This window comes from Neoarius graeffei, chromosome 9 (genome assembly GCF_027579695.1).
Source record: "Neoarius graeffei isolate fNeoGra1 chromosome 9, fNeoGra1.pri, whole genome shotgun sequence".
Taxonomy (NCBI): domain Eukaryota; kingdom Metazoa; phylum Chordata; class Actinopteri; order Siluriformes; family Ariidae; genus Neoarius; species Neoarius graeffei.
Genome location: NC_083577.1, coordinates 91,434,552 through 91,450,727, shown reverse-complemented (window position 1 = coordinate 91,450,727; position 16,176 = coordinate 91,434,552). Strand labels below are relative to the sequence as shown.

Genomic DNA, 16,176 nt, shown 5'->3' with positions numbered 1-16,176 from the left:
GGAGCAATAAGATGAGATGAATCTTTGCAATCCTGAGAACATGTTGTGTGTCGTAGCAACTGGTGGATTTTCTCGCCACACAGTACCCAGTGCTAATTGCACAGATGGATTTCACAGAGTGGAGCAGAAGGGTGACCACAGGACCTCTCTCTATCTATCTATCTATCTATCTATATTTTTTCTTTCACTTCTGGAAATCATTAAATCACTAGAAATATAGTTTGAACAAAATGTTAGCAAGGATAATAATAATAATAGACTTGAATAGAGGTACACATGCTGACTTTGAGTGTGAGCCATCTTTTGTTTGTTGTGTTGCTTAAAAAATCTTCTGCTGTTTTTAAATCATGATCTATATAATTCTGTTTTTATTTTTCACCAAATTAATTCATCTTTTCATGGTTGAGCATCGGATACTCCGCATTATTATCGTGTTGTTTTGCGCTCCTTGTGTCTCCACAGTGCCTAAGCTGTGCTCAACAAATGTCGTAGAGAGTGAAGCTTTCTGTTTGCGCTGAAATAACACTGTGCCTGGTGAGAGGACCAGATGGCACTTCACCAGGATATTCAGGTCCTTCATTCCTATACACAGTGTGTGTGTGGCCAAGGCAGGGTTCATGTTTATCATCAGTTGCACTATACATTGCACACATATACATATATATATATATATATATATATATATATATATATACACAGTGGTATGCAAAAGTTTGGGCACCCCTGGTCAAAATTGCTGTTATTGTGAACAGTTAAACAAGTTGAAGATGAAATGATCTCCAAAAGGCACAAAGTTAAAGATGACTCAATCCCTTTATATTTTAAGCAAAAACAATATTTTTTATTTTCATCTTTTACATTTTCAAAATGACAAAAAAAGAAAAAGGGCCCGAAGCAAAAGTTTGGGCACCCTGCATGGTTAGTACCTAGTAACACCCCCTTTGGCAAGTATCACAGCTTGTAAACACTTTTTATAGTCAGCTAATAATCTTTCAGTTCTTACCTGGGGGATTTTCACACATTCGTCCTTGCAAAAGGCTTCCAGTTCTACAAGTTTCTTGGGCTGTCTTGCACGCACTGCTCTTTTGAGATCTATCCACAGATTTTCAATAGTGTTTAGGTCAGGGGACTGTGAGAGCCCGGGCAAAACCTTCAGCTTGGGCCTCTTGAGGTATTCCATTGTAGATTTCAAAGTGTGTTTTGGATCATCGTCTTATTGTAGGACCCGCCCTCTTTTTAACTTCAACTTTTTTACAGATGGTGTGATGTTTGCTTCCAGAGTTTGCTGGTATTTATTCGAATCCATGCTTCCCTCGACCAGTGAAATGTGCCCTGTGCCACTGGCTGCAACACAACCCCAAAGCATGATCGATCCACACTCATGCTTCAGAGTTGGAGAGGTGTTCTTTTCCTGGAATTTGGCACCTTTTTTTCTCCAAACATACCTTTGCACATTGTGGCTAAAAAGTTCTATTTTGATTTCATCAGTCCACAGGACTTGTTTCCAAAATGCATCAGGGTTATTTACATGTTCATTTGCAAACTTCAGACGCTGAATTTTGTGGCTCGGATGCAGAAAAGGTTTTCTTCTGATGACTCTCCCATAAAGGTCATATTTGTTCAGGTGTCGCTGCATAGTAGAACAGTGCACCACCACTCCAGGCTCTGCTAAATCTTTCTGAAGGTCTTTTGCAGTCAAACAGGGGGTTTTATTTGCCTTTCTAGCAATCCAACGAGCAGTTCTTTCAGAAAGTTTTCTTCATCTTCCAGACCTCACCTTGATCTCCACTGTTTCTGTTAACTGCCATTTCTTAATAACATTACGATCTGAGGAAACAGCTACCTGAAAACACTTTGCTACATTCTTGTAGCCTTCTCCTGCTTTGTGAGCATCAATTATTTTATTATTCAGAATGCGAGGGAGTTGCTTAGAGGAGCCCATGGCTGTTGATTTTAGGGACAAGTTTGAGGAGTCAGAGAATTTATACAGCTTTGAAATCTGCATCATCTGACCTTTCCTAATGAAGAATTTGAACAAGCCACAGCTCAATAAGCTAATTAAGGTCTGGAACCTTGGTAAAAGTTACCTGAGAACTCAAATGTATTGGGGTGCTCAAACTTTTGCATGGTGTTCCTTTTCTTTTTTCACTCTCCAACTGCACAAAACAAAAATAATACACAAATCCAACAGAAAACACTGAAAAGAAATGTCACCTTTACGCCTTTTGGTGATCAGTTCATCTTCTGCTCACTTAACTATTCACAGTAACAGACATTTTCAGTAAGGGTGCCCAAACTTTTGCATGCCACTATATATATATATATATATATATATATATATATATATATATATATATATATATTGTAGTGCGGACAATGCGTGGGTGGAGCACAGAGGACGGCAGGACAACGTTTGGAGGTAGTAACAGCTTATTTTATTAATAAACTTTTCAGTTTAAAAAGAACTCGCAGCACACAGACACACTCTCAGCCTCCACTCCCGGGTCGCGCTCTCTCTGCTCTCTCTCAGCCTCTTAAAATAGGGAGCGGTTTACTGGGAAAACACACGCAAAACACAGGTTAATTACCGTCAGGTGTAGCGAATCTGCCACTCACCTTCCCCGGCTCCACCCTCCTGTCACAGACCGATGCTTGACCATGCCCCCGCTGCCACATACCCCCACCGCCCGACTCAGGCCGGGCGCCCGTCCGGCCCGCAGCCGACTCCCCCCCCCCTTGACGGGAGAGGAAGTCCGCCATGACCATCTGCGCCCCCGGCCTGTGGACCACCTTGAAGTTGAAGGGTTGGAGTGCCAGATACCAACGGGTGATCCGTGCGTTGGCATCCTTCATGCGGTGGAGCCACTGGAGGGGCGCGTGGTCCGAACAGAGGGTGAAAGAGCGCCCCAGCAGGTAGTAACGGAGGGCGAGGACCGCCCACTTGATCGCCAGGCACTCCTTCTCAATGGTGCTGTAGCGCCCCTCACGCACTGACAGCTTGCGGCTGATGTATAGGACTGGGCGGTCCTCCCCCTCCACCTGCTGGGACAAAACGGCCCCCAGCCCTCTGTCCGACGCATCCGTCTGCAACAAAAAAGGGAGAGAGAAGTCAGGGGAGTGTAAGAGTGGCCCCCCACACAGTGCAGCCTTTACCTCAGAGAAAGCCCGCTGGCACTGCTCCGTCCACTGGACCGGATCTGGTGCCCCCTTTTTAGTGAGGTCAGTCAGCGGGCTGGTGACGTCCGAATAATTAGGTATAAACCTACGATAGTAGCCAGCCAGCCCCAGGAACTGTCTCACCCCCTTTTTGGTCTTGGGCCTCGGGCAGGCCGCAATCGCTGCAGTCTTATTAATTTGGGGACGCACCTGCCCGTTGCCCAAGTGGAAGCCCAGATACCGTACTTCCACCCGCCCAATCGCACACTTCTTCAGGTTGGCAGTGAGTCCCGCCCGCCTCAGCGACCTAAGGACGGCCCTCAGGTGTTGCAGGTGCCGCTGCCAGTCATTGCTATAAATGATGATGTCGTCTAGGTACGCGGCCGCATAGGTGGCGTGCGGCCGGAGGACCCGGTCCATCAGCCGCTGAAACATAGCGGGCGCCCCAAACAGCCCAAACGGAAGTGTGACGAACTGGTGTAAGCCGAACGGTGTGGAAAAGGCCGTTTTCTCTCGGGATAATGGAGTCAAGGGGATCTGCCAATATCCCTTCGTCAAATCCAGTGTCGAGTAAAAGCGAGCCGTGCCTAGTCGATCGAGCAGCTCATCAATACGAGGCATTGGGTATGCGTCGAATTTAGACACCGCGTTGACTTTTCTATAGTCCACACAGAACCGGACCGACCCGTCGGCCTTGGGAACCAAGACCACTGGGCTGCTCCAGTCACTGTGGGACTCCTCGACGATGCCCATTTCGAGCATGGCCTGAAGTTCTTCCCGAACCACCTTTTTTTTGTGTTCGGGTAGTCTATAAGGGCGGCTACGCACTACCACCCCCGGGGGCGTCTCTATGTGGTGTTCTATGAGGTTCGTGCGACCGGGCAGGGGCGAGAACACATCCGAAAACTCGGCCTGCAACTGGGCGACCTCCGCGAGTTGGGTCGGGGAGAGGTGGTCTCCACAGGGGACCGGAGAGGTACGTGATGCCAATGACCCTTTGGGGACCTCCGGCCCCAGCTCCGCCTTCTCCGGAACTACCGACACCAACGCCACGGGGACCTCCTCATTCCAGAGTTTCAGCAGATTGAGGTGGTAGATCTGTAGCGCCCCCTCCCTGTCCGTTCGCCTAACCTCGTAGTCGACGTCCCCGACTCGCCGTGTGACCTCAAAGGGTCCTTGCCACTTGGCGATTAATTTGGAGCTCGACGTGGGCAACAGGACGAGTACCTTCTCTCCCGGAGTGAACTCTCTAAGGCGCGTGCCCTTGTTGTACAGGCGGACTTGCCGTTCCTGGGCCTGCCGCAAATTCTCCTGAGTTAGGTGGGTGAGCATGTGGAGTTTTGCGCGCAGATCCATAACGTACTGAATTTCGTTTTTGCTCTGTGAAGGTCCCTCCTCCCAATTTTCCCGCAGTACATCTAAGATGCCGCGCGGCTTACGCCCGTATAATAATTCAAACGGGGAAAACCCCGTGGAGGCTTGGGGGACCTCTCGCACTGCAAACAACAAGGGTTCGAGCCACTTATCCCAGTTACGTGCGTCCTCACTTACGAATTTTTTAATAATATTCTTGAGGGTGCGATTGAACCGTTCAACTAAACCGTCCGTCTGTGGGTGATAAACGCTGGTGCGGATCGGCTTAATACCTAGTAGCCCATACAGTTCGCTCAGTGTTCGTGACATAAACGAGGTGCCTTGGTCAGTCAGAATCTCTTTCGGGATTCCAACCCGGGAGATGACGTGGAAGAGGGCCTCTGCAATACTGCGTGCTGAGATATTGCGAAGAGGCACCGCTTCCGGGTATCGCGTTGCATAGTCCACCAGGACTAATATAAAGCGGTACCCTCGTGTTGACCGATCTAATGGCCCAACGAGATCCATCCCAATTCTTTCGAACGGGGTCTCGATTAATGGTAGGGGGCGCAAGGGCGCTTTTGGAATGGCCGCTGGATTTACTAACTGGCATTCGCGGCACGCCGTACACCACTTACGGACGTCGCCGCGAATCCCCGGCCAATAGAATCGGGCCATTATCCGGGCGAGTGTCTTATCCTGCCCGAGGTGTCCAGCCATGGGATTAAAGTGGGCCGCCTGGAATACCAATTCCCGGCGGCTCTTTGGAATTAATAACTGGGTGACTCGCTCTTTCGTCTGAGTGTCCTGCGTCACTCGATATAATCTATCCTTCAAAATGGAAAAATAGGGGAAGGACGGGGTGACGTTCGGCTGGAGCGTTTGACCATCGATTACTCTCACTTGGTCAAACGCGTGTCGCAGAGTCTCGTCTCGCGATTGTTCCAGTGGGAAATCCACGAGGGATTCCCCAATAGAAAGAGGAGGGGCCGGCGGCTCCTCCCCCTGTCGCGGAGGTGACGTAGACGGCTCTGCAACCGCCACTCCAGCCAAAGCGACACCGGGACCCTCCCCCGTCAACCGGCAGGACCCACTCTTTACTAGGCGTGCCATTAAACCCCGAAATCCCGGCCAATCGGTCCCCAAGATCAAAGAGTGGGTAAGGCGAGGATTAACTGCCGCCTTCACTATAGATTTTTCCCCTCTAAAATATATGTGGACTGACACCAACGGGTAGCTGTGAATATCCCTGTGCACACACAACACCTTCACCCCTTGTGCTCCCCCCAATGCCTCGTCTTGCACCAGGCTTTGGCGGATCGAGGTCTGATTGCAGCCTGAATCCACCAACGCCTGATATGTAGCCCCTTGTACACTTACCGGTATGCGATACGCTCCGGCCTGATCGAGGGCAGCCTCTGGCGCGTCGGGGATCCGCACCACCGCCCCCACCTCCATCGCTGCACATTGTTGCTGCAGGTGGCCCGGTTCCCCGCAGCGCCAGCAAACCGGCCCGGGCCTCCCCTCTGCAACTGTGTTCTGGGGCTCACTCACCTGAGGGGGGGGAGAGACAGACACAGAAGGGAGAAACGGGAGGGCACCACGGGTGCGGCGGGCCGGCTGGGGTGGGGCCGGCCCCCGCCTCCGTGGTGGGGGAATGGGGCGAGGACGGGACACGGGAGGAGGGGGGGAAGACAGAGAGAGAGAAGAGGAGACAGAAGACAATGTCATCCGTTGTCCTGCCGCCGGTACAGCCGCCAGATGATCCTCCGCCAGTCCTACGGCCTGATCCAGCGACGCCGGGCGGTGGCACTGGACCCACTCCGCGGTTCCGGCTGGTAAGCGGGCAACGAACTGTTCCAGCGCCACCTGGTCGATGATTCCCTCGGCGTCGCGATCTTCGGCCCTCAGCCACCGCCAGCAGGCGTCCCGGAGCTGCTGGCCAAACGCGAACGGGCTGCCGGCTTCCTCCATCCGCAGCGCGCGGAAGCGCTGGCGCTGCTGCTCCGGCGTGCGCCCCACGCGCTGGAGGACGGCCCGGCGAAGGTCGGCGTAGGCCAGCCGGCGGTCGGCGGGGAGCTGTAATGCGGCCAGCTGCGCCTCTCCAGTCAGGAGGGGGAGGAGGCGCGCCGCGCGCTGCTCCATCGGCCACCCCGAGGCTTCGGCGACCTGCTCGAACAAGGTGATGAAAGCCTCGGGGTCGTCCTGCGGGCCCATCTTGGTCACAGTGAGGGGAGACGGGCCCGCGGCCGGGGCGCTGGTGGACCCCGCCGACGCGAGGAGCCGCCGGAACGCCTCTCGATCTTCCTGTTGAGCCAGCACCAGGGCTTCGAAGCGGCGCTCCTGCTCCGTTCGGAGCGTGACGAGTGCCTGGTGCTGGCTCTGCTGAGCCGTGGCGAGGGCGTGGACCAAGTCCGCGAACGGGGAGGATTCCATGGAGCTGTAGCACTGGTGCTCCACCTTTTCCCGGGTTTCGGCACCACTGTAGCGCGGACAATGCGTGGGTGGAGCACAGAGGACGGCAGGACAACGTTTGGAGGTAGTAACAGCTTATTTTATTAATAAACTTTTCAGTTTAAAAAGAACTCGCAGCACACAGACACACTCTCAGCCTCCACTCCCGGGTCGCGCTCTCTCTGCTCTCTCTCAGCCTCTTAAAATAGGGAGCGGTTTACTGGGGAAACACACACAAAACACAGGTTAATTACCGTCAGGTGTAGCGAATCTGCCACTCACCTTCCCCGGCTCCACCCTCCTGTCACAGACCGATGCTTGACCACGCCCCCGCTGCCACATATATATAATATTCACAACACTTACAGCATTTGGAAGATGCCCTTATTCAGAGTGACTTACATTATCTCATTGATACAACTGAGTAGTGGAAGGTTAAGGGCCTTGTTTGAGGGCCCAGCAGTAGCAGAATGGTGGTGCTGGGATTTAAACTCACATTCAGAACTGTCCTATCAAACAGCCAATGTCAATGCTGTTAGTGTGGCAGTGCAGTTACCGTCCAGCTGGTGTAGTGTTAGCGCAAGCCAATGCTAGCATAGTCAAGCCGAATATTATTATTATTATTATTATTATTATTATTATTATTATTATTATTATTATCTCATCATTTGTCTCATTATCTCTAGCCGCTTTATCCTGTTCTACAGGGTCGCAGGCGAGCTGGATCCTATCCCAGCTGACTACGGGTGAAAGGCGGGGTTCACCCTGGACAAGTCGCCAGGTCATCACAGGGCTGACACATAGACACAGACAACCATTCACACTCACATTCACACCTACGCTCAATTTAGAGTCACCAGTTAACCTAACCTGCATGTCTTTGGACTGTGGGGGAAACCAGAGCACCCGGAGGAAACCCACGCGGACATGGGGAGAACATGCAAACTCCACACAGAAAGGCCCTCGCCGGCCAGGGGGCTCAAACCCAGACCTTCTTGCTGTGAGGCGACAGCAATAACCACTACATCACCATGCCGCCCATTATTATTATTATTTTACCTGTGTAATTTTCTTAGTTACTTTTAAAATCAACATCGACAGCTACACACAAAAGAGCGACCTGGCAGTCAAAATTCTCTCAAAATTTTCTGCTTTTAATGAAGCAAACCTCACAGCCATGTTTGTTTACAAATTGTCACAGTCACTCACTAGCTCAGAAGTTTTACATCTCCGACGTGTCTCTTTTAGTTTTTGATGTCTGTTGGCAGAGGTGGACAAAGAACCCAACTTCATTACTTAAGTCAAAGTACAGATACCACTGGTCAAATGTTACTCTGATACAAGTGAAAGTTGTACAGTCAAATTTTTACTTAAGTTAAAGTACTGCAGTACTTGCTTTTAAAAATACTTAAGTATTACAAGTACATTTTCTGTCAACACATATAATATCTCATGCCTCTGAAGCAACCTACTGGATTAGTTTGTGAATTCACAAAATTAATGCATGTTGTGCATCATGGTGGTTTAATGTTAAGCTAGCTAGTCAGTGAAGCTCCACCTGACATGCTAGCAAACTCTTTTCAAACTCAAAATCATACTGGGTATCTAACATTACTAGAAAAGAAAGATTTCTACATTGTTTATTTGGCAAGATTATGCCCAAACCTATTTCTGAAAGGACTTCAGATAAGTTAATGTTATTCATGTTAGTGTAAGTCCATTTTTACATGTTAACTAACAGTGTCCAAGTTAACTAGCTATGTGTTATTGTTAGCCGTGGACAAGGCTACGGCAACTTGGTGGGCAAATCCATAGAAATTCATTTGACTAACCAGACTGCATAGATATTGCAACGTTATTGCTAACTCTAAAAGCACAGACAACTTCATTGCAAGCTTTCTTTTGGAATAAAATGTTTATATACCTCAATATGCTTCCGCAGGTTGGATGGCAAGTTTTTGTAGGCTGTTATGTGATTTGTTTTATTTAAACAAAGCAAACATTTAAAACAAAACAAATCTTTAATCCTTTCAGAAAACTGAAACATGGGTCTTAGGTATGGCCCTGGGCCCCAGAAGAACCGCCTCCTTCCATTCTGTCATCAACTGATCATGTTCAATAACGCTGCTGAGAAATCACTGAACTTGATTTTATACAGTCTATGGACTTGACGTGACCCTAGTGATCACTGATAGGCCGTCTCAGTGTCACCTGGGAAAAAAATCAATCACGTTTTAGAAAAGAAAAGAAAAAACATCCACTTTCAAAGCTGCTTCATAGTAACGAGTAACGAGGACCTTGATAGAAATGTAGTGGAGTAAAAAGTACAATATTTGTCTTTTAAATGTAGTGAAGTTAAAGTTATAATTTTCCAAAAAAAATACTCAAGTAAAGTACAGATACTCAAAAAGTGTACTTAAGTACAGTACTCAAGTAAATGTACTTTGTTACTTTCCACTTCTGTCTGTTGGTAGGTTTTTCTCTTGTAAATATGCATAAAGAACATATAATGAAGTTTTGGTAGCCTTTTGGGTGTTCAGCGTTTTTTAGTTTTAGTTTTCAGTTTATTTATTTAGTGCTTAATCCTAGCAGTAGCACTGGATTAGACTTGTCTTCTCTCTTTCCTGGTGGACAAAGAAATGATTCTGCGCAGCAGAAAAGTTTTGTCATTGGATCTTTGCATGAGCTCTGACACGTGGTGTTGTGTTGTCTTGACAATGTGCAATATTGTAACAATATTGCACGCTCATTCCCCATTGGGTATAGTGGTCAGGGATCCCAGACGTCCGCTATTTAGCGGAATTCCACTATTTTTCTAGCCAAAGTCGTGGTGTTTTTTAAAATCTCTTGTATATCCGTTAAAAATATGTTTGTTTAAGTAAAATGACCAGCAGAATACGTTCTGATTTGGTTTGCTTGTTTAGCGATGTTTTTGTCAGCTTCATTTGTGACATTCGGGAACACTCGGAAGTTAAATTGATGTAAATACCACGAGACTGTACGCAATAGAACGAGAAAACAATATGGCTGCGCCCATTTGCTAGAAAATGTGTTTTAACTCCGTTCGTGCTTTTGTTTCTAATGCGTTGAACTTAATTCAATATGCAGGGCTGTGAAATTTCTGCGGATTCTGTCGCGAAAAATATCTTCACAAAACGTCTATTTTTGCATTAAAAATCATTGGGGGGGGGGGGGGGGGGGGTCTAGTCAGTTTTAATCGCCTTGCACGAGACCGGCGGCTCAGCCGGACTCGCGGAGTTTTATGCCAGCTGAGCGTGGAACACGTCTTGACTGCGACTCAGGAGCAGTGTTGCCAGATTGGGCACTTTCAAGTGCATTTTGGTGGGGCAATCAAAAAGGAAAGCTAAGGAGGTGTTTGAGAGAGATGCAAAGAGGGCTAGAAAAGAACACACAGACAGACTGAAGGAAAAGATGAAAAAGAATAAGTTTGCAAAACTGAAAGAGATGGTGTTAAAGAAAAGAAAATTAAAAGACTTTCATTAGATGCTGTTTGACAGACTATGAACATTTTGTAAATAGCTTTAATAGAGGAATGCAAATACTATAGAACTAAACTAATAGCCTTACTGAAAGATGAATTGAAAGAAATAGCTGGGAGTGATGCAAAGAGGAATAGAAGGAGCCAGAAGTAAAAGAAAAGATGTAAATAATATATTAGATAAGAAACATTAGTTTTTTTTTTAACTTTTGCTCTGTAGACAAGAGACATTGTGACAGATTCTTGGAAAAAGCCAGGACATAATACAAGAATTAAGTGTAATTTGGAAGACAACAGGTATCTCACTTAAATATTGAGCATGATTTTTCACAAAGTCATTTTGAAAGGCCCATCAAAGTTTTCTTTTATTAACATTTCTTTAAATTGTTATTTACACTTTTTTTTTACTTTTATTTTGATTAAGAGATAAAATACATAGGCACTTATTAGATATTTCAAGGTATTTTACATGGATCTTTCATTTTAAAAGAGAAAACTGTTGATAGGTATTTTATATGGCAAAATGAAGACCAAGACTATTCAAATATTTACTTGTTGAGATCAATTTTTTACTTGCAGGAAATGCTCAGAATACACCATATAACACCTAAAATGGCTTGGTGTCCGGCTTATGCTGGGGGGCTGTGCCCCCCAGACCCCCCCCTTTTCCTCTGATTTCTTATTTACAATTTCACAGCCCTGAATATGTCGTGGAAAAAAGATATCATCCATAAAAGAGATAGTGGAACAGTGTCCAGGTTAGAAGTATATTTTTCAAAGCTACATTTTCATCTAATTTTTATAAATAATTTTTTTTTTTGCCACTTATGTCATTGATTACAAAATATGGCATCAAATAGATACACATTATTGTTAAATTCTGTTGCTTTTCTATGTTAAATCTATGTAAAAAAATGTGTTCTATAGCATCTTTAAATGTTAAAATCTCAACAGCTTCAGGGGGCTTGCAGCGCCCTTGACCCCTGCTGATAGTTTCTTACATTCCTCTATTTTTTTCAATTACTGCTGGGATCCCTGAGTGGTGTAATACACGGAGGATAAGCGATATGATAAGAATATTGCATGCTATCAATAAACCCACTAGAAGGGAATAGAATACATGTTTTTATTCCATGGAAAAAGTAGCCCATATGTATAATAATAATAGTAGCTGAGAAGAAGCGAAGCTTTAGGTGTCTAGATAGATTTGATTGCCAAACATCCATCATGCTGTTGAGGAGTAATGTAGTGTAAGGTAATGTAGTGTAACATAGTGTAATGTAAGGCCCTGGTCACGCACTGCAGCTTGTGATTGGTTTGCAAATCCTTGGTGATGAAATATTGGTAGCATGGCCACCAGTCATGCAATGCATAGTGAATGTTCTCCGAGCTTCTCGAGTTGTTTTTTGGTGTGCCTCCACCTTATGAGTGGCCAAAAACGTCATGAAAATTTTCAACGCATGCATTGAAATTTGGTGGCGATGTTTTTGTCAGCAAACGAAGCAGCAAGTATTCACAGATGGGTTTGGGAATACTTCCTGAAGATCAGGGAATCTTTACCACCAGATGCCTCATTTTCATCAATAACTCATTGCAAAGCATCGCAAGTTGTAGTGTGACCGTAGCTTAAGGTAACATACAGTAAGATGATGTAAGGTAGCATAATGTAATGTAGTTTAATATAAGGTAGCAGAAGTTAATGTAAAAGACATCCTCTTCTAAGATTTTTTTTATTATTGCTAGTTCCAGCCACAAAATGGCAGACAAGAACTATATTACCCATCAGTCCTAGCACATCGCTTGAACATATCACATGCCTCCATAATCACTGTTTATAATACCTGTTTCTTGTTGTACTGAAAACCAACCTTATTTAAGTTTCAGTTTCTTTGTGCTTCATTGCCAAGCTATTGTTGTTTTTTTATTTTGGTTATGTGTAGTCTCATGTACGTGTTATATCACCTTACTCTTGGTATTGTTTGTTTCATGTGTGTGTTTGTTAATGATCTGTGCTTCCATTTGGTTTCTTTTGTTTGTGACTTCCTTAATAAATATCTGTGTACCTTAATGTACCTTAATAAATACACTTGCAGCCACCTCCCTGTCCCTGACACTGTTTTAATAATTAGGATGATGACGACATCATATTATAAAGAAACACAACTGAAACAACAGCTGCGGCTTCCTCAATGGCAACAGTTTGGAGTTTACTGATTCAGCTTTATTCCTTATCCTTATTGATTTGTCAGCGACTGTAGAATAAATTGTATAATGTGATTTTCTGTTCGAAAGATGCTGTTTGTGTTTCTATAGAAACAGCCAATCAGAGGAGGTGAACAGCTACAGTCTCTATTTTTGTAATGTTAATGTTTGTAGTATCATGCAAACGTTACTCTCACTTGTAAAACATGTTAGTAAAGGCTCCTTCAACACACACACACACACAACAAAACACTTCAAATCTGAATGCCATACACACTTCACACTACGCATTCAGTCATGTTGTCACTGTCTCCTCCATTGAGCACGTCAACATTTCATCCCCAGTCATTTCTAAGTCACACTCAAGGAAGACAATCGCTCTGTTCTGCCAACAAGAATGGAATGGAAAAATGGAAAGATGGTGAGAGAGAGAGAGAGAGAGAGAGAGAGAGCAATTTCCAGGACTTTCCTCTTCTAAGTTCTCCTCTCCTTCTAAGTTTTCCTCTTCTACACTAAACTCTCACCTGTCACTTCATAACTCATATTTCAGAAGATAGATGTGAATCAGAGGTAGTGTATAAAATCTGGAACTGTTTTCCAGTGGCTTGTGTTATTGGTTTGTTCCCCCCCCCCCCCCCCCCCCCCCCCCCCCTCACACACACACACAAAATTCAGGTGAAGAATCTAAAAGACATCCTGCAGTGCTGGAGATTAAAAACTCCAATAAGAAATGCTTCAAATTTCTTCAACAAATCCCAAGAGTCTCTGTTAGATACACGACTTTTGTTCACAAACACACTTGACTTTTACACACAATACAGACCTCAGAGAGAAGCACGAGAACGAGAGAAAGATGGAAAGAATGGAGGATTTCAGATTGGAAATCTCTGATCATTTATTTTAAATGATGTTTTTAATTAAATTTCACTTCAGAGCTTCATGACGCTTTCCTGGAAACATGCCAGATCTATAAGAGACTAACTACAGATAGTTTTCATCCTGATACATTTGGTTATTTTTTTATTTCCCCGTCGTGTTGGCCCAGATTTCACTAACGTTATTGCGGAGGCAGAGTGGAGCAGGAGGATTACTCTGAAACTGCTAATGTAATCGCTGCAATTGAGCTAAACCCCGAGCCATCGCTTATGACTATGTGTAGAGATTAGAGCTGTCCCCATCCATCTGTCACACTGCTGATCAATCTGCATGTGTGTGTGTGTGTGTGTGTGTGTGTGTGTGCGCGCATGATGTTCTTGCACTAACTCCTCACATACAGCATCACATGCCATCAAAACCAAACTTTTACTGATAAACAACACACACACACACACACACACACACACACACACACACACACACAAATATTATGTTGATATTATGAATAACTTTCTAACATAGGGAAAAAAAACCTTTAAAATGTATTTATTATTATAATTATAATAATAATAATAATTATTATTATTATTATTATTAATAAACAGTGATAATAATTATCACTGTTTCACAGTTTTTTTCTCTTTGTTACAAACAGAAATCACTGAAATGTGATATATTCTATTTTATTCATTTATAAAGCAAAATTGTCCAAGTATTTTCACATTTTCAAGCATAGTTATTTTCTGTGAAATTTCCTTCTTTAAAATGTAATATTTTTGTCTTATATAAAAATTAAGATATAATGTACATTTTCAATGAAAATATATTTATTATATATTTTAAAAAAAGAATAGGGGTCAACTGTGCAGGAAAATGGGGGCTGCGATAGTGAGGTGAGAAAGAGAGCGCAGGCAGGGTGGAGCAGTTGGAGAAGGATTTCGGGAGTCATTTGTGATCGGAAAGTCCCAGCAGAAGTGAAAGGTAAGATGTATAAGACAGTAGTGAGACCAGCTGTGATGTATGGATTGGAGACCGGACCCTTAACGAAGAGACAGGAGGCAAAGTTGGAGGTGGCGGAGTTGAGGATGTTAAGGTTTGCGATGGGAGGTTGGACAGGATAAGGAACGAGCACATCAGAGGAACAGCACGTGTGGAGAGCTTGGGAATGAAGCTAAGAGAGATGAGACTGAGATGGTCTGGGCACATCCTGAGAAGAGATGCAGAGCATGTGGGAAGGGGAATGTTGAGGATGGAGCTGCCAGGCACACAAAAACGAGGAAGGCCAAAGAGGAGATACATGGATGTGGTGAGAGAGGACATGAAAGTGGCAGGTGTGGTAGAGAAGGATGTGGAAGACAGGGAGCAATGGAGATGAAAGAGCTGCTGTGGTGACCCCTAATCGGGAGCAGCCAGAAGAAGAAGAAGGCGGCTAAATATTGGTATGAAACAACATTAACAACTTTATTTAGCAAATTATATTTATTTCATAATTTTATTTTTTATGTTTTTTAATGTGGTTCCACAAAATAACACTAAATGAGGAATTGATATTGTTACATGTTCATAATATTATATTTATAATAAATAGATATTTTATAATGCTTTCACACTTTTTACAAACATTTTAATCCTGAATAGATTTTGCTGGTATATTTTATTAATTTTAAATTAAAATGTATACAATGAGATTTTCAGAAGAAAAAGAAATCTGACAAATTTCCCACATTCAATCTTTTAGGATATGTTTGAATTGTTAATGAATTAAAAAATAATTTTAATATTTTATTTAGTCATTCTATTCATTTTAATCAAAAATTTCATTTTTGGATAATGTAGTAAGGTGATATTACAAAAATATTTGATACATATCAATTATTGATTTTCAAATCTTTTTTCTAATCTCTATTAAAATTCAAGACTTTTACACGTATCTTTTCGCTTGTTTTCACACATTTGCATATTTTTTCATGTTTTTGAAAACTATTAAAAATTAAATCACTGTGCAACAAAACCCTCAGGAATTTTAGAAAAAGAAAGACAAAGACTTTTAGAATCTCATAATGAGTATGATTTCTTAATATATTATATAAATATGAATTTCCCACTAATGAAAGTGTTTGAACTTGTCAGTTGTTTATTTGATGTTGTATGTGCACAAACACACACACTCACACACACACTCACTCACTCACTCACTCTTACCAAGTTGCCGTTTCTGCACAGCGGTCCTCTGAAAACTCCTTTGATGTTGCGGAAGTGTCCATTGCTGAGGTGTGTGGAACTGATCACGATGTAGTAGCACGCCATGTGGAAACGTGTACACACACACACACACACGCATGCACAGAGAGAGAGACTAAAACAAGTGGAGTCCCTGCAGAGGTCTGCCTGCGCTGCGTCTCATTCAGGTTAAAATCCCGAGTGTGCTGTAGAAGATTGGGAGATTTCCATCATCTCTCCATCATCCCTCCATCAATGACATGTTATCCGTCAGATTGAAGCGTCTTCTGTTGTTCTTTCTCTTCTTTTTTTCCTCCAAGTGAGACAACGCTAATCCCTTTATCTCCTCTGAAGTCTGGATGCAAGACTCTGGTCTGTGTTTCAGTGACGGCTCTGCACCACGTGTGGACTGTGTG

The 16,176-nt window shown here is 44.2% G+C and overlaps 1 protein-coding gene across 1 annotated transcript in view; it reads right to left on the bottom strand.

Annotated features, from left to right (window-relative positions):
- znf804a (zinc finger protein 804A) overlaps nt 1–15,847 on the bottom strand; it is a 193,184-nt gene extending 177,337 nt beyond the window's left edge. Inside the window, exon 1 of the mRNA XM_060930608.1 lies at nt 15,743–15,847. Within this exon, the coding sequence (XP_060786591.1) occupies nt 15,743–15,847 (105 nt within the window). The remainder of the gene's footprint in view (nt 1–15,742) is intronic.
- Nucleotides 15,848–16,176: the final 329 nt, after the last annotated feature.